Source organism: Marmota flaviventris, chromosome 8 (genome assembly GCF_047511675.1).
Source record: "Marmota flaviventris isolate mMarFla1 chromosome 8, mMarFla1.hap1, whole genome shotgun sequence".
NCBI classification, from domain to species: domain Eukaryota; kingdom Metazoa; phylum Chordata; class Mammalia; order Rodentia; family Sciuridae; genus Marmota; species Marmota flaviventris.
Genome location: NC_092505.1, coordinates 133728497 through 133751746, shown reverse-complemented (window position 1 = coordinate 133751746; position 23250 = coordinate 133728497). Strand labels below are relative to the sequence as shown.

Genomic DNA, 23250 nt, shown 5'->3' with positions numbered 1-23250 from the left:
CAAACAAAAAACCTTCAAGTTCAGTCCAGCACACCTGGCTTTCTTCATTCCAAGATCTCAATGGTACCAAACCTGACACTTCTATTTTTAAAGTTACAAATTTCCTTCCCTTTAATTTTCTCCATAGATTTTACTACCACCAGAGAGATTGAATAATGTAGCTTGTTTAGTTTTTAGTTTGTCTCCAATAACTATTGTCATACACATCTCCACTAGGGCAACAGTTTATTAGTTTTGTTCATTCCTATATTCCCAGCACCTGATATAGTAACTGTCATATAGCAGACACTTCATAAGTTCTTGAAGGAATGACCTCTCAACAAGATACCTAAAAGTGAAATGTAACTTTATTGTTTCTTTCTTTTTTTTCCCCCTGTGGTAACTGGGGATTAAACCCAGGAGGGCTCTACCACTGACCTACATGGTGTTGCTAAATTGTTCTGGCTAGCATTGAATTGAATTTGTAATCCTCCTGCCTCAGCCTCTTGAGAAGATGGGATTATAGGCCTGTGCCACTCTGCTTTGTGGAAGAGAACTATAAAGACTACTCTACTCAAAACCTCCTTTCTCTACAATGAAGCCTGCTTTATTTTAGAATGCTTTGTGGGCATTTCTTGCAGTTGATTTCTTTGATCACATAATGTTGAATTTAGGCTCCAAAATCCAGGTTACCTTTCCTGAAGGCCTACTGACAAAGATACCAGGTGGCTGGGACCAAAGAGCCTTTCAATAATGTAGACAATCCATCTGGGAATTGGACGTGGCTCTTCAAAGAACATTAGCTGGAAGATTCTGCAGGTGAGCTGCAAAACCGAAAGCTGTATTTGTCGTCTTATTTTCTGCTAAATTGCAGATTTGCAGTTTCCTCCCAGCTCTTCTATGACCTTGCACAAGTCATTCCGGACTAGATTTATAGCCTGAGACCTAGCATGGCTCTGTGGAAGTTGAGTGGATTTTTCTTTATGGTTTGTGCTAGTGAACCTTTAGCATGGATGGTGTCTGGTATTCTTGAGCTGGGATGCCTAAAATTCATCAGAAAAAGGGGATGAACCTCTAAGATGTACTGCTTCTCTATCAAAATGCTTCTTTCATACCTATCCTGGAGTCTCAGGTAGAAGGGCTCTGCTTCCTGGGCAGGGAGAGCCTGGGGCTAGGGCCTTGTGTGGGCACATGGCCAGGAGTCATTTCCTCCAACAGCTTAGGCCCTAAGAAGCTATTTCCCATTTCTTTCACACGAACTGACAATGAGGCGGCCTCGAGCTAGGCAGGTCAGGACCGTACCGTTCCAAACAGGGAGCACACCTACGGAAGGCAAAGTCACCAACAGCACACCTTGCTCAATTCCCGGGACAGCTCCAGACAACGAGCTGAGGTAGGGTAAAGGACAAAACACAACCCCCAGTAGGCCCCACGGACGAAGCAGGAAAGCGCGCCTTCCTATTGGACAATGGTTAGCAGCGTGCACTTATGCCCCGCCCTAGAAGGCAATCCCCGCCCCCCCCCCCTCAGCGCGGTGCACCGCGGGAGTGGAGTCTGCGGGACTGATCGCTGTACTCCATATCCCAGCGGGCAGAGCGCTGAAGGCCGCGGCACGGCGCCTTTGTGGAAGCAGCTGCCGGCGGGGAGGAAGTTCCGGGGTCCGCGGCTCTGTGTCGGTGGCGGCGGCCGCGGCCGAGGAGGAGGAGGAGGAGGAGGTGGAGGAGGAGGAGGAGCGGGCCGCGAAGGCTACGCTGCCTCGGTAAGGGCCCAGGGCGGGAGCCAAGACGTGCCGGAGCTTGCGGGGAAAGGGCCAGCGGACTGGGCCGCTCTGGACATTGTGATCCTGAGCGGCCTTGTAGCCGCGGTTTTGGAGTCGTATGGTGGCCGCTGCCTTGTTCGGTAAGAAGCGAGTCCAGCGGCGGTGTGGTGAGGGAGGCGCCGCCCGGGCAGGAACGCCCCGGAACGGTCGCGGGCCCGGGGCGGGGCCGGGCGCGGCGGTAGAATTACCGGTCCAACTGCGGAGCGGCCAGCTGTGGGGTTGTGGGCCGGCGCGTGGTTGTGGCTCCATACTCCTAGCCAGCGGAGCTGCTGGAGAGCTCTTTCTTCTTCTCTCGCTCGCTCGCTCTCTCTTTTTTTTGCTCCTGATCCAGTTTTGAGGCGTCGCTAGAGGATCTGTTCATGTGTCCAGCTTGTATATTGGCCCGCAGACCCGGGCAGATTCTAGTGGGCTCGGTGGGACCGTAGGGCGCGAGAGCTCATAGCCCGGCCTGCCGGGCTGTGGAACCTGGAAGCGAGGAGTGGTCTGGTGGGTTCTGTGCCCGTTGGACGAACGTGGGAGGGGAGGGATGTTTTCTTGTATTCACGCTTTAGATTCTTTTTGGCATTGTAAATATGTATTTTTCTCCAAACTTTAGAATTGATGTTAATTAGTGGGTTCAACTTTGGGGATTGCACTTTTTTTTTGGGGGGGGGATAAAAAGAAAAGGCCTGTTTTGTAGAGTACATAAAATGTGAGGGTAATTATATTGTTTGTATAATCTAGGTTTACTTGTGAAGTTCAGAGTAGCTGGATCTAAGTGAAGGAATAGATTGATGGGTCTGGGTCACCTGGTTCATTTTCTGAACTCTGGATCTTGCCCTAACTTTGTTTAGTTTCCAGCTTCCTGTTGAGTATACCATCAGTTTGAATGACTTAAATATGTCACCGTTACCAAACTTGTGAGGACTGTAGGGAGAGGTGTGAAGAACTTGGTGACAGATTGTAGGACTGGCAGTGTGGAAAGTAAGTAGTGATACGTTGTGTTGGTGAAACATAAGTTGAACTTAAGCTTTGTCTTCTTAACTAGAATCCATTTAGGTATTGGACCAGGGATCAAATCGCTCTGGACATTTGTAGACCCTTCGAGATATATATATATATAATTTTTTTTTTTCAACGTCTCAGGATTGAATTTAGGGCCTCTTGCATGCTAGCCAGGTGCTTTGCTACTGAGTTGCCCTCTAGCACTCACAGAATTTTGTTACCAGACATGGGCTTATTTTTCTTGTCTTTAATATCCTAGGTTCTCCTAGCCCCTCAGACCAGGTAGAATTGTCAAGGCAAAGATTACTAAATATTCTCTTCAGACAGAAATTTGAGCAAGATTATACTGTTTTGTCAACATATTAAATTGTATAAACTGATGTAATTTGATTCAAAGTTGAATAGAGATTAAAAATTTTGGAAAGTTATGAAATTTTATATTTTGTTTTGGGGAATCAAGGCTTTTAAAAAAATTTTTCGATAAGTTTGCCAAGGCTGTCCTTTAACTTGTGGTCCTCTTGTTTCAGTCTTCTAAATTATTGCTAAGATTACTGTGTGCACCACCACAGCTGGCTTTTTTTTTTTTTTTTTTAATGGAGCTTGAACTCCAGGGGTGCTTTACCACTGGGCTATATCCCAGCCCTTTATTTTTATTTTTTTATTATTGTTTTTAAAATTTTGAGTCAGGGTCTTGCCAAGTTGATAAGACTGTCCTCAAATGTGATCTTCCTGCAACAATCTCCCATGGTGCATCGTCATGCCTGGCAAAGTTGTGAAAACTTAAAGGTCATGTCATTCTTTGAAGGAATCTTCTAGCTATAGACCAAGTATATAGAACTCAACTTTATTTTTTTCGTAACAAGGATTGAACCCAAGGGCAATTAACCACTGAGCCACATTCCTAGCCCTTTTTATTTTTTATTTTGAGACAAGGTCTCCCTACGTGTCCTAGGGCCTTGCTGAGTCTGGTTTTGAACTTGTGATCCTCCTACCTCAACCTCTTGAGCCGCTGGGATTACTGTTGTATACCACCATGCCTGGTTTAGAACTAAATTTTCTATTAGGCTCCCACAACACGTTCATTTTGTTCACCTTGTTTATTGAGGTAACTGAGTAACTGACACCTATTGAGTGCCTTTTGTAATCCTACGGCATTATGTTGCTCTGCATAGCAAGAATGGGTAATTGTAGGGTCTCAGATAATCAGATAGGGATTAACCCCTGCCCCCTTCACTTCATTAAGTCATTGACATTGGACAAATTATCTAGGTTCTGCAAGCCTCAGTTTCCTCATCTGGAATGAGGTTAATAAATATAGCCACCTGATAGGTTTTTTGGGAGGAGAGTTATGTAATACATGTAATGCCCATAAGACAGTGCCTGATATGCAGAAAATATTCTTTAAATATTATTACCTTTTAAAAATAATTTTTAATTTTAATTTTTAACAATTATTCTAATTTATGTATGACAGCAGAATGCATTTTAATTCATATCACACATATAGAGCACAATTTTTCAAGCCTCTGGTTGTACACAAAGTAGGTTCAGACCATTTGTGACTTTATACATGTACTTAGGGTAATGATGTCCATCTCATGCCACCGTCTTTAATATTATTACCTTTTTGAAATAATTTTTTTGAAGTCCAACTCATAGGCCATACAGTTTACTCATTTAAGGTATTTAATTCAGTAGGTTTTGATACACTGCATTTTTAAAAAGTATTTGTTTGAGTGTGTGTGTGTATTTTTTTTTCCAGTTGTCAATGGACCTTTATTTTATTTTTTTATATGCTGTGATAAAAATTGAACCCAGTGCCTCACACATGCTAGGCAAGCATTCTGCCACTGAGCCACCATCCCAGCCCATACTTTTTAAAACTGTGGAGTGTGTGTGTTTTATTTTTATTTTTATATATATATATATATATATATATATATATATATATATATATAAAATCTAATACATAAATTTATAGTAACAAAATTTTACCTTTTTAATTATTTTAAAGTATATAATTTGTTGACATTAGTTACATTCACAGTTTAGTTCAACTAGCAATAGTGTTTCCAAAATTTCATCACTGTAAACAGAAACTCTTTAACCAAGTAACTCCCTATTTCTCCTAACACTGGTAACCTCTAATTTACTTTGTTTCTCTGTGAATTTTCATATTCTAGGTACAAGTGTAGATGAACCGATACAATATTTGTCTTCTTTTGTATTTGGTTTATTTTATGCAGCTTGATGGTTTCAAAGTTCCTCCATGTCAGTAGCATGGTATCAGAACTTCATTCCTTTTTATGACCGAATAATATTCCATTGAGCATATGGATCACATTTTGTTTATTCAGTCATCTGTTGCAGACTGTTGGGTCATTTCTACCTTTTGACATTAGTGAATAATGCTGCTGTGAACATTGATGTACAAATATCTTTTTTTTTTAAATATTTACTTTTTAGTTTTAGGTGGACACAATATCTTTATTTTGTTTTTATGTGATGCTGATAATCGAACCCATGCCCCACGCATGCTAGATGAGCTTGCTACCACTTGAGCCACATCCCCACCCCCAAATATCTCTTTTATTTATTTATTTTTAGATGTAGTTGGACACAATATCTTTATTTATTTATTTTTATGTGGTGTTGGGGATCGAACCTAGGGCTTTGCCTGTGCTAGGTGAGCGCTCTACTGCTGAGCCACAACCCCAGCCCCCCAAATATCTTTGAATCCCAGCTTTCTTTCCCTTTATCTTCCCTACCCCTCCCTACTTTGTGGTGCTGGGGATCACATGCTAGGCAGTTGCTCTACTTCTGAGCTAAATTTCTTAGTTCCATTTTAATCACTTTTTTTTTTTTTTTAAAGAGAGAATTTTTTAATATTTATTTTTTAGTTTTCAGCGGACACAATATCTTTCTTTGTATGTGGTGCTGAGGATCGAACCCGGGCCGTACACATGCCAGGCGAGCGCGCTACCACTTGAGCCACATCCCCAGCCCTTAATCACTTTTAAGTTGTGTCGAGGGCCATCACCATCCAGCTTCAAAACTTTTTTCATCTTCCCAAACTGAAACTTTGTATCCATTGAACATTAATTCCTCATTCTCTCTTCCCTAACAACCACTATTCAATTACTTTCTGTCTCTGAATTTGACTAGGTGTCTCATAAGTGAAATCATATATTTGTCTTTTATATGTGTCCTATTTTACTTAATGTAAATCTTCAGGGTTCATCTGTATTGTAGCATATATCAGAATTTCATTTTCTTTTTAAGACTCAATACTTTTTTTTTTTAACCCATGATCCACTGATGGACATTTGAATTGTTTCTACCTTTTGGCTATTGTGAATAATGCTGCTGTGAACATTTGTGTGGGAATATCTGTTCAGGTTCCTGCTTTCATTTCTTTTGGGTAAAGACCCCGAAATAGAATTACTGTATCAAATGTTAATTTCTGTGTGTGTGTGTTTGAGTGTGTATTATTTTTTTTAAATACTGGGTATTAAATCCCAATGTGAAAATATTATTATTATTATTTTTAGAGAGAGAGAGAGAGAGAGAATTTTTTTAAAATTTATTTTTTAGTTTTCAGCGGACACAACATCTTTGTTTGTATGTAGTGCTGAGGATCGAACCCGGGCCGCACGCATGCCAGGCAAGTGCTACCACTTGAGCCACATCCCCAGCCCCGTGAAAATATTTTGAAGAAAATATATTTAAGGAAATAAAGTTAAATAAGAGGTCATAAGGGTGAGGCCTTAATATAAGGACTGGTGTTCTTATAATAAGAGAACTGGACACCAGAAATGTACACACAGATCAAAAAGGCCATGTGAGGACACAGCAGGAAAGTCTGTAAGCTAAGTGGAAGCCTCACCAGAAACCATCCTTGTGGATATGTTAATTTTGGACTTCCAGCCTCTAGAACTGCAGAAAATAAAATTTTTATTTAAAGCATTCAGTCAGTGGTATTTCATTATAACAATACATAGGTTCAATTTTTCTGTGTTCTTTGCCAACATTTATTTTCTGTGTATTTGTGTGTATGTCTTTTTTAATATACAGATGTGAGTTGGTCTCTCACTGTGATTTTAATAGCATTTTCCTAATAATGAGTGATTTTGAGCATCTTTTTTTAAAAAATATTTATTTTTTAGTTGTAGTTGGACACAAATACCTTTATTTATTTTTACATGGTGCTGAGGATTGAACCCACGGCCTCGCATGTGCTAGGCAAGTGCTCTACCGCTGAGCCACAACCCTAGCCCCTTGAGCATCTTTTTAAATGTGCTTATTGGCCATTTCTTTTTTGGAGAAATGTCTGTTTATATCCTTTGACTTCCCCCCTCCTTTTTTGGGATCTAACTGAGGGGCTCCTGAAAGCTGGGTAAGCACTCTACTACCACTGACATTATTTTTTTAATTTTATTTTTTGTTTTTTTGAGGGGGAGAGGATTCTAAAGATTTAACCTGGAGGCACTTTACCACTGAGCTACATCCCCAGCCCCTTTTTTTTTTAAAACTTTGAGATAGGGTCTCACACTAAGTTGCTCCTGCTGGCCTTGAACTTGTCATCCTTCTACTTCAGCCCCCTGAGCCATTTGGATTATAGGTGTTTGCCACCATGCCTGGGTACGGAGCTTTTTTTTTTGTGTGTGTGTGTGGTACTGGGACTTGAACCCAGGGGCTCTCTACCATTGAACTATATTTCTAGTCCTTTTTATTTTTTAGACAGGGTCTTACTAAATTGCCAAGACTGGCTATGAACTTGCAATACTTTTGCCTCAGCCTCCTGAGTAGCTGGGACTACAGGTGTACACTGCCTGGGTAAGTGACATTTTTAGTTAAAAAAAACTTTTTTCGGTACTGGTGATTGAACTCAGGGGTGCTTTACCACTGAGTTAATTCCAAGTCCTTTTGTTTTGAGACAGGGTCTTGCTAAATTGTGATCCTCCTGCCTCAGTCTCCCAAATTGTTAGGATTATAGGTGCATACCCAGCTAGTGTTTCAGTTTTTTTTTTTTTTAAGTGAGAGAGAGAGAGAGAGAGAGAGAGAGAATTTTTTAATATTTATTTTTTTTCTTTAGTTCTTGGCGGACACAATATCTTTGTTTGTATGTGGTGCTGAGGATCGAACCCGGGCCGCACGCATGCCAAGCGAGCGCGATACCTCTTGAGCCACATCCCCAGCCCTAGTGTTTCAGTTTTACAAGATGAAAAAGGTTATGGAAGGGCTGCAGTTGTGGCTCTGTGGTAGAGTGCTTGCCTAACATTTGTGAGGCACTGGGTTCGATCCTCAGTACCACTTAAAAAATAAATAAATAAAATAAAGGTATTGTGACCATCTACAACTAAAAAATTAATTTAAAAAAAGATTTGAAAAAAGTTATGGAAGTGGATGATGATAATGGTTATACAACATTACAAATTTTTTTGAAGGAAATTTTTTTAAAAATATTTTTTTAGTTGTTGATGGACCTTTTTTTTTTTTTTTTTAAATATTTATTTATTTTTTTAGTTCTCGGCGGACACAACATCTTTGTTTGTATGTGGTGCTGAGGATCGAACCCGGGCCGCACGCATGACAGGCGAGCGCGCTACCACTTGAGCCACAGCCCCAGCCCTGTTGATGGACCTTTATTTTATTCATTTATTTGTATGTGGTGCTAAGAATCGAACCCAGTGCTGCATAATGCAAGGCAAGCTCTCTACCCACTGAGCTACAACCCCAGCCCAAGAAAATCTTTTTTTTTCTCAATTGTTGATGGGCCTTTATTTTTATTTATTTATATGTGATGCTGTGAATCAAACCCAGTGCCTCGCACATGCCAGGCAAGTGCTTTACCACTGAGCTATAACCCCAGCCCATGAATGTATTTAATACTATTGACTTGTATATTCAATAACATTAAAGGTTGTAACATTTAATAACATAAGTTAAAGGTTTGGAATATAGCTGGGTTTGAGTTCCAACACTGCAAAGAAAAAGAAGTTAATGGTAAATATGTGTATTTTACCATAACAAAAAAAAAAAAAAAGGAAAAAACAAGAATGAATGAATCAGGCATGGTGGTGTGAACCTGTAATCCCAACTACTCTGGAGGCTGAGGCAGGAGGATTGCAAATTTGAGCTAGCCTGGCAATTTATCAAGACCCTGTCTCAAAAATAAAAGATAACAAAGGGCTGGGAATGTATCTCAATGGAAAAGTCCCCTAGGTTCAATCCCTGGTACCAAAGGTAGATGGTGAAAAAAAGAAAAAACAAAGAATAAGAAAGAGACTCAAAACCAATCAGCTACCATCATAATTCCAGTCATAAAGACTGCTGACATACAGTGTGAATGCTTTATTTTCATAATGTGCTCGTCAGCTACCTGGAAACCGAAGTCTTTAGGTTCTGGGGTAATATAGTTGCTGAACTGAAACTTAAAGTAATGGAAGTATATTACTAGGCGTACAGCCTGTAGCTTATGATGTTTACCATCTCTCAGGACCATGTTCATTGTGGAACCATTTTTCATTTAAAAATCTTCAAAGCTCTTATTTGAATATTTTCTTCTATCACCAAGATCTGCACATGCTGCAACTTCACCAGGTCTGTATCGTATCCTTCAGAACTTGCCACATGGGCCTTTCTGTTCCTTGCAGCATTAGCATTTGGTGCAGGTAAGAGCTGAGTAGTGAGGTAGCAGTCTTTCACTTGTGTATTAGCTGCCAACCATAGTCTGGCATAGTCTTAGATTGATCTATCTTCCTTTCTTCCTTCCTTCCTTCCCTCCCTCCCTCCCTCCTTCCCTCCCTCCCTCCCTCCCTCCTTCCCTCCCTCCCTCCCTCCCTCCTTCCCTCCCTCCTTCCCTCCCTAGGAGTGCTTAACCACAGAGCCACATCCCCGGTCACCCCCTTCCACTTTTTGAGGATTGAAACTTTTTAATTCTATAATAAAGTAGGATTAAGACTGGGTTGCTAAAAGCACATTTTCTTCACATTTATCCTTCCCTATTGAAATCATGTTGCTCAAATATAGATCATCCTGCCCCTACTGATCACCAAAATATGTACAATTATATAGTTTGAAAACATAGAGAGATTAAGTACAAGTAAGGCCCACAAGGTACTGCTATGTAATGTTATCTACCATTAAGTTGATCAGGCCAGTTGTTATATTTGACAGTGAGAAAAAAATCAGCTGGTTTCTCTTCAGAGCTGTGACTAAACAAAGACTGGTTTCTTTTTTTTCAGCTTTTGGGACTAGAGATTCTGAATGCCTTTTATTTGAAGAAGATTCTTGGATAAGTTTCCAAGAACATGGTATTAGAACCCCTTTAACTGGAAATTTCCCAGCCCTTTTATATACATACATATATACATATATATATATATATATATATACATTATATATATAATTTTATTTATATATGTATAATTTTATTTATATGTATATATAAATTTTATTAAAGACAGGGTCTGGCTGAATTACTTAAGGCCTTGCTAAGTTGCTGAGGCTGGCTTTGAAATTGGGGTCCTCTGCCTCAGCTTCCAGAGCTTGAGATTATAGGAGTGCACCATCCATCCCAGCTAGTCTTGTTCATTTTCAAACGAGTTTATATGGTAGGTGATTTGTTATCACTCCTTAGTAGATTTCTGACATTGATGAGCTCTTTCCTGCTGTGTGCAGAATCCAATACTTTTTTCTGGCGTCTGATGAGCTTCAGCACTTTTGTTTGTTTTTAGGATTTGGGATTGAATCTAGTGACACTTTACCATTGAGCCACATCTCACATTCCCAGTTCTTTTTATATATTATTTTGAGACACGGTCTCACTAAGTTTTTTAGGGACTGCCTAAGTTGCTGAGGCTGGCCTTGAATTTGTGATCCTTCTGCCTTAGCCTCTTGAGTCCGTGGGATTACAGGCATGTGCCACTGCCTCTTGCTGGGTTGTCTTTTGTTATTAAGTTATAATAGTTCTTTCTGTAGTCTAGATACAAATCTCTTAACAGGTATGTAATTTATACAAGTTTACTCCAAGTCTGCAAATTGCTTTTATACTTAAAAAAAAATTTTTTTGAGATGGGGCTTGCCTAGGTTGGTCTTGCCTCTGAGTTACATTCCCAGAGAGCTGTGTGTGTTTATTTTTATTTATTTATATATATATATATATATATATATATATATATATATATATATATATATTTTTTTTTTTTTTTTTAAAGAGAGATTGTGAGAGAGAGAGAGAGAGAGAGAATTTTAATATTTGTTTTTTAATTTTCGGCGGACACAACATCTTTGTTTGTATGTGGTGCTGAGGATCGAACCTGGGCCGCACGCATGCCAGGCGAGTGCGCTACCGCTTGAGCCAGCCCCCAGACCCCCTGTATATTTTTTAAAGTTAATAAATCCTTATCCTGTATCAATTAACATAGCTGATTCATTTTTTTTTTCTGAGAGTTGCATAGTATTCCAATTTTACAAATATCTTCTATTGATATACATTTAGGTTTCATGATCTCTCTTTTTTTTTTTACACTTTTTTTTAGTTATAGGTGGACACAATATCTTTATTTTATTTTTATGTGGTGCTGAGGATCAAACCCAGTGCCTCACACGTGCTAGGCGAGTGCTCTACCTCTGAGCCACAACCCCAGCCCATCTTTTTTTTTAATATTTATTTTTTAGTTGTAGTTGGAAACAATACCTTTATTTTATTTATTTATTTTTATGTGGTGCTGAGGATCAAACCCAGGGTCTTGCACATGCGAGGCGAGCGCTCTGCCGCTGAGCCACAACCCTAGCCCTCATGATCTCTTGTTATTATAAATAATGCTATACTCTCTACCTTTATAAACTTGTCACCTTACACCATAAAGTCTAGAGGATGAATTCCTAGAAGAACTGGAAAGTCAGGTCATATACATTTAATTTTGTTTTTCTGGTTACCTTGTGTTATTTTTTGATTTCTAAATTTATGCCATATGGGATTGAGAAAATAACTTATATTGTATATGTGTCTTTTTTTTTTTGTGGTGCTGGAGATTGAACAAAATGTATGTAACTTTTTATATTTGTTGAGATCTTTTTGGTGGCCCAACATGTGGTTCATCCTGGAAAATGTACCGTATAAACTTGAGAAGGATGGGATTCTGCTTTTGGTGGAGTGTTTTGTATATGTCTGTTAGGTCTGGTTGATTAATTGTGTTGTTCCAGTCCACTCTTTTCTTGTGTCCACTGAATTAAATCCCCAGCCTTATTGTGGGGTTTTTGAAGTTTTCAGCTATTATAATAGAACTATTTCTTCGGTTGATTTTTTTTTTTTTTCAATATTTGCTTCATATAATTTGAGGTTCTGTTATTAGGTATATTATGTTTTAAACTGTTCCATCTTTTTGCTGTATTGAACCTTTTTCTTTTTTTCTTATTACTGGGGATCGAACCCAAGCCTTGCACATACTAGTGAGGCACATCCCTAGTACTACTGCCTCAGCCTTTTGAGTTGCTGAGACTATAGGCAGGTAGCTGGTTGAGATCACACTCACTTGAATTGACTGTATTGAACCTTTTATTTTTATTTTGTTGGTGCTGAGGATTGAACTCAGGGCCTCATGCATGGTAAACACAAACTGTACCACTGAAGTGTACCCTCAGTCTCCCGAAACCTTTTAATTAATATATAATGTCCTTCTTTGTTTTAGAGGTACTGGGATTTGAGACCATGGACTCAGGGGTACTAGGCAAGGGCTTTACCACTGAACTATATCCCCAGCCCCACTTTTTTGGATTTAAAGTCTATTTTGGGCCTGGGGATGTAGCTTAGTGGTAGAGTTCTTCCCTAGCATGTTCAAGGCCTTGGGTCTGATCCCCTGTACTGCATAAGGGAAAAAAGTCTGTTTTGGCTCATATAAAATTATAAGAAAGTTATAATTAACTTTCTTTTGGCTACTGTTTGCATGGGATATTTATCCTTTTCCATTCCTTTTTAACCTATTTGCATCTTTAGATCTAAAGTGAATCTTTTCTAGAAAGCATATAGTTGGATGTTTTCTCTTTTTTTCCCATCTGTATCTAGGACCCTATGCATGCTAGGCAAGTGCTCCATCACTGAGCTACATTCCTAATCCTTTTATTTTTATTATGAGACAGAATCTTGCTGAGTTAGTGAGGCTGATCTCAAATGTGTAGTCCTTTTATCTCAGCCTCCCAAGTAGCTAGGATTACAGGTGAACCCCACCATACCTGGCCTTGGATCATGTTTTTGTTAATCTATTCTGCCGATATCATCTTTTAATAAGAGTTTCAACTGTTTACATTTAAAATCACCAAGAAGCTGGGCATGATGGTGCACGCCTATAATTCCTTTGGCTCCAGAGGCTGAGATGAGAGGATCACAAGTTCAAGGCCAGCCTGAGCAACTTAGCCAGATCCTAAGCAACTTAGTGAGACCCTGCCTCAAAATAAAAAGCAAAAAGGGCTGGATGTAGCTCAGTGGTAAAGCACCCCTGGGTTCAATCCCAAGTACAAACTAACTAACTAATAATAATAACAACAATAATAATAATTATTATTAAATCACCAAGGAACTTTTACTATTTTGCTATTTGTTTACTATTTGTTTTCTGCCTCTGCCTCAAAGATTTTTTCCCCTTTATTTCTTCTGTTGCGAGCTTCTTTTATATTTATTTATTTAATTTAAGGCAAAACTTAGAATTTATTTGTTAAAGTGATGTAAGCCTAAATTCTAGAATAAATGTCAGTTTCAAAACTAGTTCACAACACCCAGAATCATGGCTCAGAGAGTTTACTCTGCAGCATAGCACAGCCACATTTATCCAAATCAGAAATAATGCTTCACTGGGACCCCAAGCCAGGGACTTTGACTATGCTAGACAATCTGTGAAATCCACAAACTAATTAAATAAACCCCTTCTTGGAGGACAAAACAGGATACTTCCAAATAGAAAGAGCAGATTTCAAACCATGAATACAAAATGGCTGACACAGAAGGGAAAGATGGCAGCAGCCTCTCATGGTCTAATTGGAGTTGTCATCACTCTCATCATTATATCTCTCTTTTATTCCATCACTTGCTTCATTTTCTTCACCATATTTTGATTTCCTTCTGGCTTTGTGGTACTGGGGATTGAAGTCAGGGGTGTCCTACATTTTTTTTTTGGTACCGGGATTGAACCCAGGGGCTCTTTACCATTGAGCCACATCCCTGACCCCTTTTATATTTTATTTAGAGATGGGGTCTCACAGAGTTGTTTAGGGCCTCACTAAATTGCTGAGGCTGGCTTTGAAATTGAAATCCTCCTACCTCAGCCTCCTGAGCTGTTGGGATTATAGGCGTGTGCCACCATACCCAGTGAGGTGCCCTAATTTTAAAATTTTTATTTTGAGATAGGGAGTTGCTAAACTATCAAGGCTTGCCTCAAACTTGCAATCCTTCTGCCTCTGCCTACCAAGAAGATGGGATTACTGTGTGTGGCTCTAATGTGCATATTCTTTTTCTTTTTTTTTTTTTTTAATTTGAATATTTATTATTTTTTAGTTTTCGGAGGACACAACATCTTTGTTTGTATGTGGTGCTGAGGATCGAACCCAGGCCGCACGCATGCCAGGCGAGCGCGCTACCGCTTGAGCTACATCCCCAGCCCTAATGTGCATATTCTAAAGATAATTTTCTTTGTGGTTACCTTGGAAATCATCTATAACATTCTATAGTTATAATGTGATTCGAATTTATATTAACAAATTCAGTAGCATAAGAAAATTCTGCTGTAACACCCACCCCCCCCCCCCCCCCCCCCGCCCTTTGGAAAGCTATTCTTTAACTATTGTTTGTCTGGGAAGATTAAAAATTTTTTTTTGTCACTCTTTAATGGACAATTTTGTTGGATATTCCTGGTCCTATATTTAGGTTATTCCTAAATATTATTCCTTTTGGCTGCTCCAAGGTTTCTGATGAGAAATTGGCTGATGATCTTATTGAGTATCTCTTGTATGTGAGGGGTGGCTTTTTTTTTTTTGCTGCTTTTAAGATTGATTGTCTTCTTTCTTTCTTCTTGTGGTATTGAGGATTGAACCCAGCACCTTTAAAGTCTAAGTAAGTACTCTACCACTGAGTTACATACTCTACCACTGAGTTACATCCCCAGTTCTTTTTTTTTTTTAATTTTTAGATTGGTCTATGTTTCCCAGGCTGGCCTCAAATTTGGAATTCTCCTGTCTCTTTTATGAAGTAGGTAGGATCTTAGATGTATACTATCCTGCCTGGTTAGGATTTGTTTTTTTTTTCCTTCCCTTTCCTTTTGTTCTTTCTTTCTATCCTCTTAATCCTTCCTTCCTTTCCCAGGGCTTCATGCATGCTGTACCTAGGGTTTTTTTTTTTTTTTTTTTTTGGTACTGGAGATTTAACTCTGGGGCCCTTTACCACTGAGCTATGTCCCAGTCCCTTTTATTTTGAGACAGGGTCTCACTAAATTGCTTAGGGCCTTGCTAAGTTGCTGAGGTTAACCTTGAACTTGGAAACCTCCTGCCTCAACCTCTTGATTTGTTTGGATTAAGGTGTGTCCTGCGCTCCAGATCCAACCCTAGGAGTCTTTCTTTGTCTTGTTGTAGTTTGATAGTTTGATTATGTGTCTTGGTATGAGTTTGTCTTGAACTTTGTGAATTTCTTGGATTTTCAAATTCATTTCTTTCATCAGCTTTTGAGAGCTTTTTTCCTTTTTGTTTTTCATTTTATCTAGTTTTAGTGAAAATTCTATATGAGCTTACTTTATTCTTATGTCTTCTTAGTTGTTTCTTCCTTTTATCTGCTCTATTCCTACTTGGCAAAATTTGGCTTTCCAATCAAGGAAACTTTGTCTAGTGATAAGTTTAACTAATGATAGCCTAACCTAGTTATAACCATGTTGCTAGGGTGAATGCCCACACAGATAGTTCTGTTTTTAGCCTTTTCCCTTCTCACCAGTTTAATGTAGATGATATATTTCTTCCTATAAGGCTGGACTGCTTTGCCAGTTTTCTGACTTCTAAACTGTCCTTTCACAACCTGAAATTCTTCATCCTTTCATATAGGCATGGATCAAACATTGTACTTCTATTGCAGCTCTTTGCAAAGAGAAGACATAATCTTCATATGCATGGGGGAAGGTGCATTGAAATACCTTTTATTCTTCTTGGCTTTGGTCAGAAGTCTCAAAAGGATTGAACTTTATTTGGCTGCTGCCACTTTAACAGTGGCTACAAAAGGGATGAACCGCCAGAATGTCTTCAAATAATCTTTCTACCTCCTTTGTTCTCATTGGAATTTCCATGATGTATATGTTGGTTCATTTGATTATACTCCCCAACATGTCTTAGGCTTTATTCACTTTTTTTTTTCTTCTTCTTCTTTTTTTTTTTTTTAATTGATAATGGGGATTGAGCCCAGGGCTACTTAACCACTGAACCACATCTCCAGCCCTTGTTATTTTTTGAGACAGGGTCTCATTAAGTTGCTTAGGTTCTCACTGAGTTACTGAGGCTGGCTTTGAACTTGTGATCCTCCTGCCTCAGCCTCCCAAGCCACTGGGATTATAGGCGTGTGCCACCACGCCTAGCCTTTATTCACTTTTGTTCATTCTTTTTCTTTCTGCTTCTCGGACTTAGTGGTTTAAATTTTCCTAATTTAGCAGGGCACAGTGTCATATGTCTCTAATCCCAGTTATTTGGAGGCTGAGGCAAGAGGACTGGATCAAAAGTGTGTGTGTGTGTGTGTGTGTGTGTTCGTTCTTGGGAATTGAACTCAGGACCTCATGCATGCTAGGCAAGGGCTCTATCACTGAGCTGCTTCCCTAGCTCCTTGGAAGATGGGAAGTTTGAAGCTAGTCTGGGCAATTTAGTAAGACACTATCTCAAAATAACATAAAATGAAATAAAAATAGTTGGAGATGTAGCTCATTGGTAGAGTACTTGCTTTGCCTGTGTGAGGTTCTGTGTTTGATCCACAGTACCACAAAAAGAAAAAAAAACAACAACAACAAAAAACCAAAACCAAATCTAAAAATACTGTACAAAAATAAAACAACCACTTCTCCCGGTCTTCAGAATAGCTTTTTTCTGATACATTTTTTCTTTTTTGAGAATTTTTAATATTTATTTTTTAGTTTTCGGTGGACACAACATCTTTGTTTGTATGTGGTGCTGAGGATCGAACCCGGGCCGCACGCATGCCAGGCAAGCGTGCTACCACTTGAGCCACATCCCCCGCCCCTGATACATTTTTTCAACACTTTAATTATACTTTCTGTGACCCTGGGCATCAGCCTGAAACGGAGTGTTAATGGTGTTTTCTGGTCTTGTGTGATTTCATTTTGCTTGGGTTTTTGTGCGACTTTCTAAATTTTCCCATTTACATGCAGCTTTTGAATGTCCTAATTTCCAAAGAATTTCATCCCAGCTTTTCCACTGTGCCTTTACCAATGTTCTCTTGCCCCAGATGTGAGTCTATGGCCTGCTTTACAGCTTCATTAGCAGTGCCTGCAACTTTTTCTTGAGTTAGGTGAAATAGAGAAAAGCACTTTTCATAATCCTAGATATTTCCTGTCCCACAAGGTTGAATAAATATACCTAGTAATTTGTGAATAAAGTCTGCTCTTCTCTTCAAGGACAGAGCTAGGAACTGGTCTACCACTGTTCAAGATCATAGTAATTGCCACATTGGTGAGGAAAGGACAAGTAAAAATGCCACAAAAGTTTTGTACTGTTTTGAAGATGTCTTTTTGGTTGTTTGTAGTACTGGGAACCACACCCTAGTCCTTTTTTTTTTTTTTTTTTTGAAGGAGGTTCTAAGTTGCTAAGGCTGGTCTTGAACTTAACAATTTAGATGTTTTTTGATATGGAGGAATGAGCATTGGAACTTCCTTGTTAGGTATTTTGATAATCTGTGTGTGTTTTTTCCCCCACTGTCTTGCTATCACTTTCTGTATCAAATGTCTTTGGATTTTCAAAAGTTTATATATATATTTTTAGTTGTAGTTGGACACAATACTTTTATTTTATTTATTTTTATGTGATGCTGAGGATCGAACTAAGTGCCCCATACATGGTAGGCAAGTGCTCTACTGCTGAGCCTCAACCCCAGCCCAAGTTTTTAAATTTTGAAGTCCACTTTGTCTACTTTTTAGTTTGTCAATTTTACTGCTAGTTTCATATTTAGGAAACCCTTGCCAAATATAAAGAGTTTTCAATAGCTGAAGAAAAAGTTCTGGAGATATTTGCTTGATCTGTGTTACATTCCTGTCTTTAAAGCAATCACTTTTGGTGAAGATAATAAACTAATCTAGATTAGTCAGATTGAATGGTGTAGGATTAGCTGCTTGGACTGAGAATGGGGTTAAATGCTAAGATGCTATTTCCCAAAATGCAGGACACATGGGTGCTAGAAAAATTAATAAGTGCTTATTTAATTTAATAAATGTGAAACTCTTAGTAGTAATATATTTTAGAAGTTTGTAGTAATGAAGAATATATATTTTTTCATTGAAACTGTATTTTTTGTCATTATAAATTAATATGTAAATATTCAGGAGTGACTTCCAAAAATATTCCTGCTAATGTGGTAGTTCCTGATATACCACACAGAGATCAACTGGTTTAGTCTTTGCTTTATGTTCTCAAGTGCTTACTTTTTTGTGGTTTATTTTATACAGGTACTGCTCTAAGTAGAGTTTGTTAGAAAAAAGGATCTACTTACTGGGGCCCTCCTGACATAGAAAGAGATGTGGGGGGATTCTCGATCTGCTAACAGAACAGGACCTTTTCGGTAAGTTCTGAAATCTGAATATTGAAATTGTCAGTATTTTAATGATAAGTGTATAATATAACATTTCTTCTTCGTGAAGAAATAACTCTTGAGTTTTTAGAAATAGAAACTATTTAAAAAGTTTCAATCATTTCTTTTTCATTTTATGGGGTGTTAGGGAATGAGAATGGAACTCAGAACTTCATACATGCTAGGCAGGTGCTCTACCACTGAGCTATATCCTCAACCCATTGTTAGTCATTTCTAAAATGATTGTGAGACTGACTATGAAGAATGCCAAGGGTTTTGTCTTATAACAGTTTTTTTTTCTTAACCACTGAGGCACATCCTCAGCCCAGCCTGTTTTTTTGTTTGTTTGTGTTTGTTTTTTTAGTTGTAGATGGACATAATAATACTTTTATTTTATTTTGATGCCGGGGATTGAACTCAGGGGCACTCGACCATTGAGCCACATATCAGCCCTATTTTGTATTTTATTTAGAGATAGGGTCTCACTGAGTTGTTTAGGGCCTTGCTGAGTTGCTGAGGCTGGCTTTGAACTCATGATCATCCTGCCTCAGCCCCCGAGCCACAGGAATTACAGGTGTGTGCCATGGCACCTGGTTCCTTTATTTTATTTATTTATTTTATGTGGTGCTGAGAATTGAACCCAGTGCTTCACATGTGCTAGGCAAGCACTCTACCACTGAGCTACAACCCCAGACTGTTTTATTTTTTCTTTTGAGACAGTGTCTTGCTAAATTGCTTAGAGCTCACTAAGTTGCTGAGGCTTGCCTCAAACTTGTGATCCTTCTGCTTCAGCCTCCCAGGTTACTGGGATTATAGGCATGTGCCATCATTGCTGGGTTCTTTTTTTTTTTTTAAATATTTATTTATTTATCTTTTTTTTTTAGTTATCAGTGGACACCACATCTTTGTTTGTATGTGGTGCTGAGGATCGAACCTGGGCCGCACGCATGCCAGGCGAGCGCGCTACCGCTTGAGCCACATCCCCAGCCCATTGCTGGGTTCTTATAATGTTTTTTCTCTCCCACATTTTAAATTGGTGTGTTATTATAGTTGTACATAATCTTAATACTTTATGTAAACATTAAAAATATTGCTATATATTTTATTTATATTTATTTCTTATAGCAAAGTAATGCATACTTGGTTAGTAGGAACAGTTAGCAAAATATACATTTTAAAGTTCACTTATAGGTCTCTGATTTTAGGAGTTACTAGGTATGAACAAGTGGAGAACATCTTAGCATTTATTTGTAAATGGAGTTGTGTGTGTGTGTGTGTGTGTGTGTGTGTGTTTTACACCATACTGGGGATTGAAGAGCCAGAGTACTCTACCACTGAGCTACATCTCGAGCTCTTTTTATTTTTTATTTTGAGATAAGGGTCTCACTAAATTCCTCTGGGTTGTATTTCACATTTTTATAATGAGTTAACTTTTTTTTGTTTTGTTTTGTTTTGTTTTTTGATACTAGGGATTGAACTCAGGGGCACTCAACCACTGAGCCACATTCCTATCCCTATTGATCCTAGAGACAGGATATCGCTGAGTTGTTTAGCGCCTCGCTGAGTTGCTGAGGCTGGCTTTGAATTTGCGATCCTCCTGTCTCAACCTCGTGAGCTGCTGGGATTACAGGCAAGTGCCACCATGCCTGGCTCTTCCTTTTTCTTTTTCTTTTTGTGTGCTGGGGATTGAACCCAGGGCCTTGTGCATGGGAGATGAGCACTCTGCCAATTGAGCCATATCCCCAGCCTCACTTCCTTTATTTTATTTATTTATTTAAAAAGTATATATTTTGTTTTAGGTGGACACAATATCTTTATTTATTTTTATGTGGTGCTAAGGATCAAACCCAGCGCCCTGCGCATGCCAGGCCAGTGCGCTACCACTTGAGCCACATCCCCAGCGCCCACTTCCTTTATTTTTGAGACAGAATCTTGCTACATTGTTCAAGCTGGCTTGACCACCTGGGCTCAAGTAGCTGAGATTACAAGTATGTGCCCTTGGGCCTAGTTCTGGAATTAATTTTTTCTTTTAAATATTTATTTATTCTTAGGTATAGATGGACACAACACAATGCCATTATTTTTATGTGGTGCTGAGAATTGAACCCAGGTCCCGCCCATGCTAGGCGAGTGCTCTACTGCTGAGCCACAAACCCAGCCCTGGAATTAATTTTTTTAAAATTTTTTCATACTAGGAGATTTAATCTAGGGGTACTTTACCACTGAACTACATCTCTAGTCCTTTTAATTTTTTTTTCTTTTTTAAAGCCAGATTCTTCTTTTTTTTTAGTTTTAGATGGACACAATATATATTTTTTTAATGTTTATTTTTTAGTTGTAGTTGGACACAATACATTTATTTTTTAAAAATATTTTTTAGTTTTGGTGGACACAATATCTTTATTTTTTATTTTTATGTGGTGCTGAGGATCGAACACAGTGCCTTATGCATGCTAGGCAAGCATTCTACCACTGAGCCACAACCCCAGTCCACCACCGATTTATTTATTTATTTTTTTAAAGATTTTTTTTTTTTTTTTTTTAAGAGAGAGAGAGAGAGAGAGAGAGAGTTTTTTAATATTTATTTTTTTTTAGTTTTCGGCAGACACAACATCTTTCTTTGTATGTGGTGCTGAGGATTGAACCCGGGCCGCACGCTTATCAGGCGAGCGCGCTACCACTTGAGCCACATCCCCAGCCCCCACCATCGATTTATTTTATTTTATGTGGTGCTGAGAATCGAACCCAGGTTCTTGCATGTGCTAGGTCAGTGCTCTACTGCTGAGCCACAACCCCAGCCCTGGACACAATATCTTTATTTGATTTATTTACTTTTTGTATGGTGCTGAGGATCGAACCCAGTGCCTCACATATGTGAGGCAAGCACTCTGCTACTGAGCCACAATTCCATCCCCAAAGTCCTTTTAATTTTAAATTGAGTCTTGCTAAGTTGTCCAGCCTGGCCTTGAATTTGTGATTCTCTTGCCTTAGCCTCCCAAGTAGCTAGGATTACAGGCATGTGCTATGGCACCCCTGTAGAATTAATGTTTTTATAGCTAGTATAATACACACTGATGCACTGCTGATAGTATTTGTGTGTGTGTGTATGTGCGCCAGGGATTGAACCCAGGGGGAGCTTTGCCACTGAACTACATCCTCATTCCTTTTTATTTTTTAATTTTTAGGGTTTTTTTTTTTTTTTTTGTACTGAGGATTGAACCCAGGGGCACTCAATCACTAAGCTATATCCCCAGCCTTTTTTTGTATTTTATTTAGAGACAGGATCTTACTGAGTTGTTTAGAGCCTCACTAAGTTGCTGAGGCTGGCATTAAACTCACAATCCTTCTGCCTCAACTTCCCGAGCTTCTGGGATTATAACTGTATGCCACTATGCTCAGTTAATTTTTAGTTTTGAGACAGGGTCTTGCTAAGTTGCTGAGGATCTCACCAAGTTAATGAGGCAGGTCTTGAATTTGAGATCTTCCTGCCTCAGCCTCCCAATTTCCTGAGATTATACAGTCATGCGGCTCTGGACCCAGCTCTTTTGTACCTTTTTTAGGACCAAGGACTGAACTCAGGGCCTTGGGCATGCTAGGCAAGTTGTCTGCCACTGAGCTAAATCCCCAAACCCTGTATCATCTTTAAAACAAATTTTTTTTATGGGGGGATGGTGGTGCTAGGGATGACACCTGGGGCTTCAGACATATAAGAAGTGTTCCACCACTGAGCCATATCCCCAAACCTTATTTTTAAGATTTCTTTTTTTTTTTTTTCTATACTGGGCATTGAACCCAAGGATGCTTAACCACAGAACCACATTCCCAGCCCTTTTTACTTACATTTTATTTAGTGATAGGATCTTTCTTAGTTGCTTAGGGCCCTGTTAAGTTGCTGAGGCAGGTTTTGAAATTGTGATCCTCCTGAATCAGCCTTCTGGGCCACTGGGATTACAGGCATGTGCCCCTGAGCCCCGCTTATTTTTAAGATTTTAGACTAGAGGGAGATATAGTTTATATAATATTCCTCTTTGGGGGGACTAATTTAAACCAAAAATAGGTATTTTGCAGGATTAGAATGTATGAAATATCGTTTTTTGTTTTGTTTTGTTTTTATATTTGTGCCCAGGGTCTTGTGCATGCTAGGCAGATACTACACTACTGAAGTTCTTCCCCAACCCTTTAAAATAGTTTAAGAATCCTATATATATAGCTGGGCATTGTGGCACATACTTATAATCACAGACTTAAGAGTCTGAGGCAGGAAGATTACAAATTTGAGGCCAGCCTTGGAAATTTAGGGAGACCCTGTTTCAAAATTAAAAAGGCTGGGTGCAATGGCAGTTGCCTGTAATCCCAGAGACTCTGGAGGCTGAGATAAGAGGATCGATTGTAAGTTCTAGGTCAGCCTCAGCAATTTAGTGTAGGCCCTAAGCAACTTGGGGAGACTGTCTCAAAAAATAAAAAAGGGTTGTAGCTCAGTGGTAAAGCCCCTGTTTTCAATCCTCAGTACCAAAAATAAAATTATATTAACAAAATAAAAAGTACTGGAGGTATAGCTTGTTGTTAGAATGCTCCTGCATTCCATTTCCAATGGGGAGGGGGATATCTTCATATAATCAGTTACTTTTGATCTACTTTCTCTTAGGAGGGT

The 23250-nt window shown here is 39.0% G+C and overlaps 1 protein-coding gene across 3 annotated transcripts in view; it reads left to right on the top strand.

Annotated features, from left to right (window-relative positions):
* The first annotated feature begins 1708 nt into the window (after window positions 1-1708).
* Rbm6 (RNA binding motif protein 6) overlaps window positions 1709-23250 on the top strand; it is a 98843-nt gene continuing 77301 nt past the window's right edge. The window contains exons 1-2 of one of the 3 annotated variants that reach the window (XM_071615698.1): window positions 1709-1738; window positions 18478-18590. In XM_071615698.1, coding sequence (XP_071471799.1) covers window positions 18547-18590 — 44 coding nt within the window. In that variant the 5' untranslated portion in view covers window positions 1709-1738; window positions 18478-18546. Of the gene's footprint in view, window positions 1739-1760; window positions 1879-2671; window positions 2762-18477; window positions 18591-23250 lie in introns of those variants that run through there. The other 2 variants (XM_027933660.2, XM_071615699.1) reach the window with 2 other exon arrangements.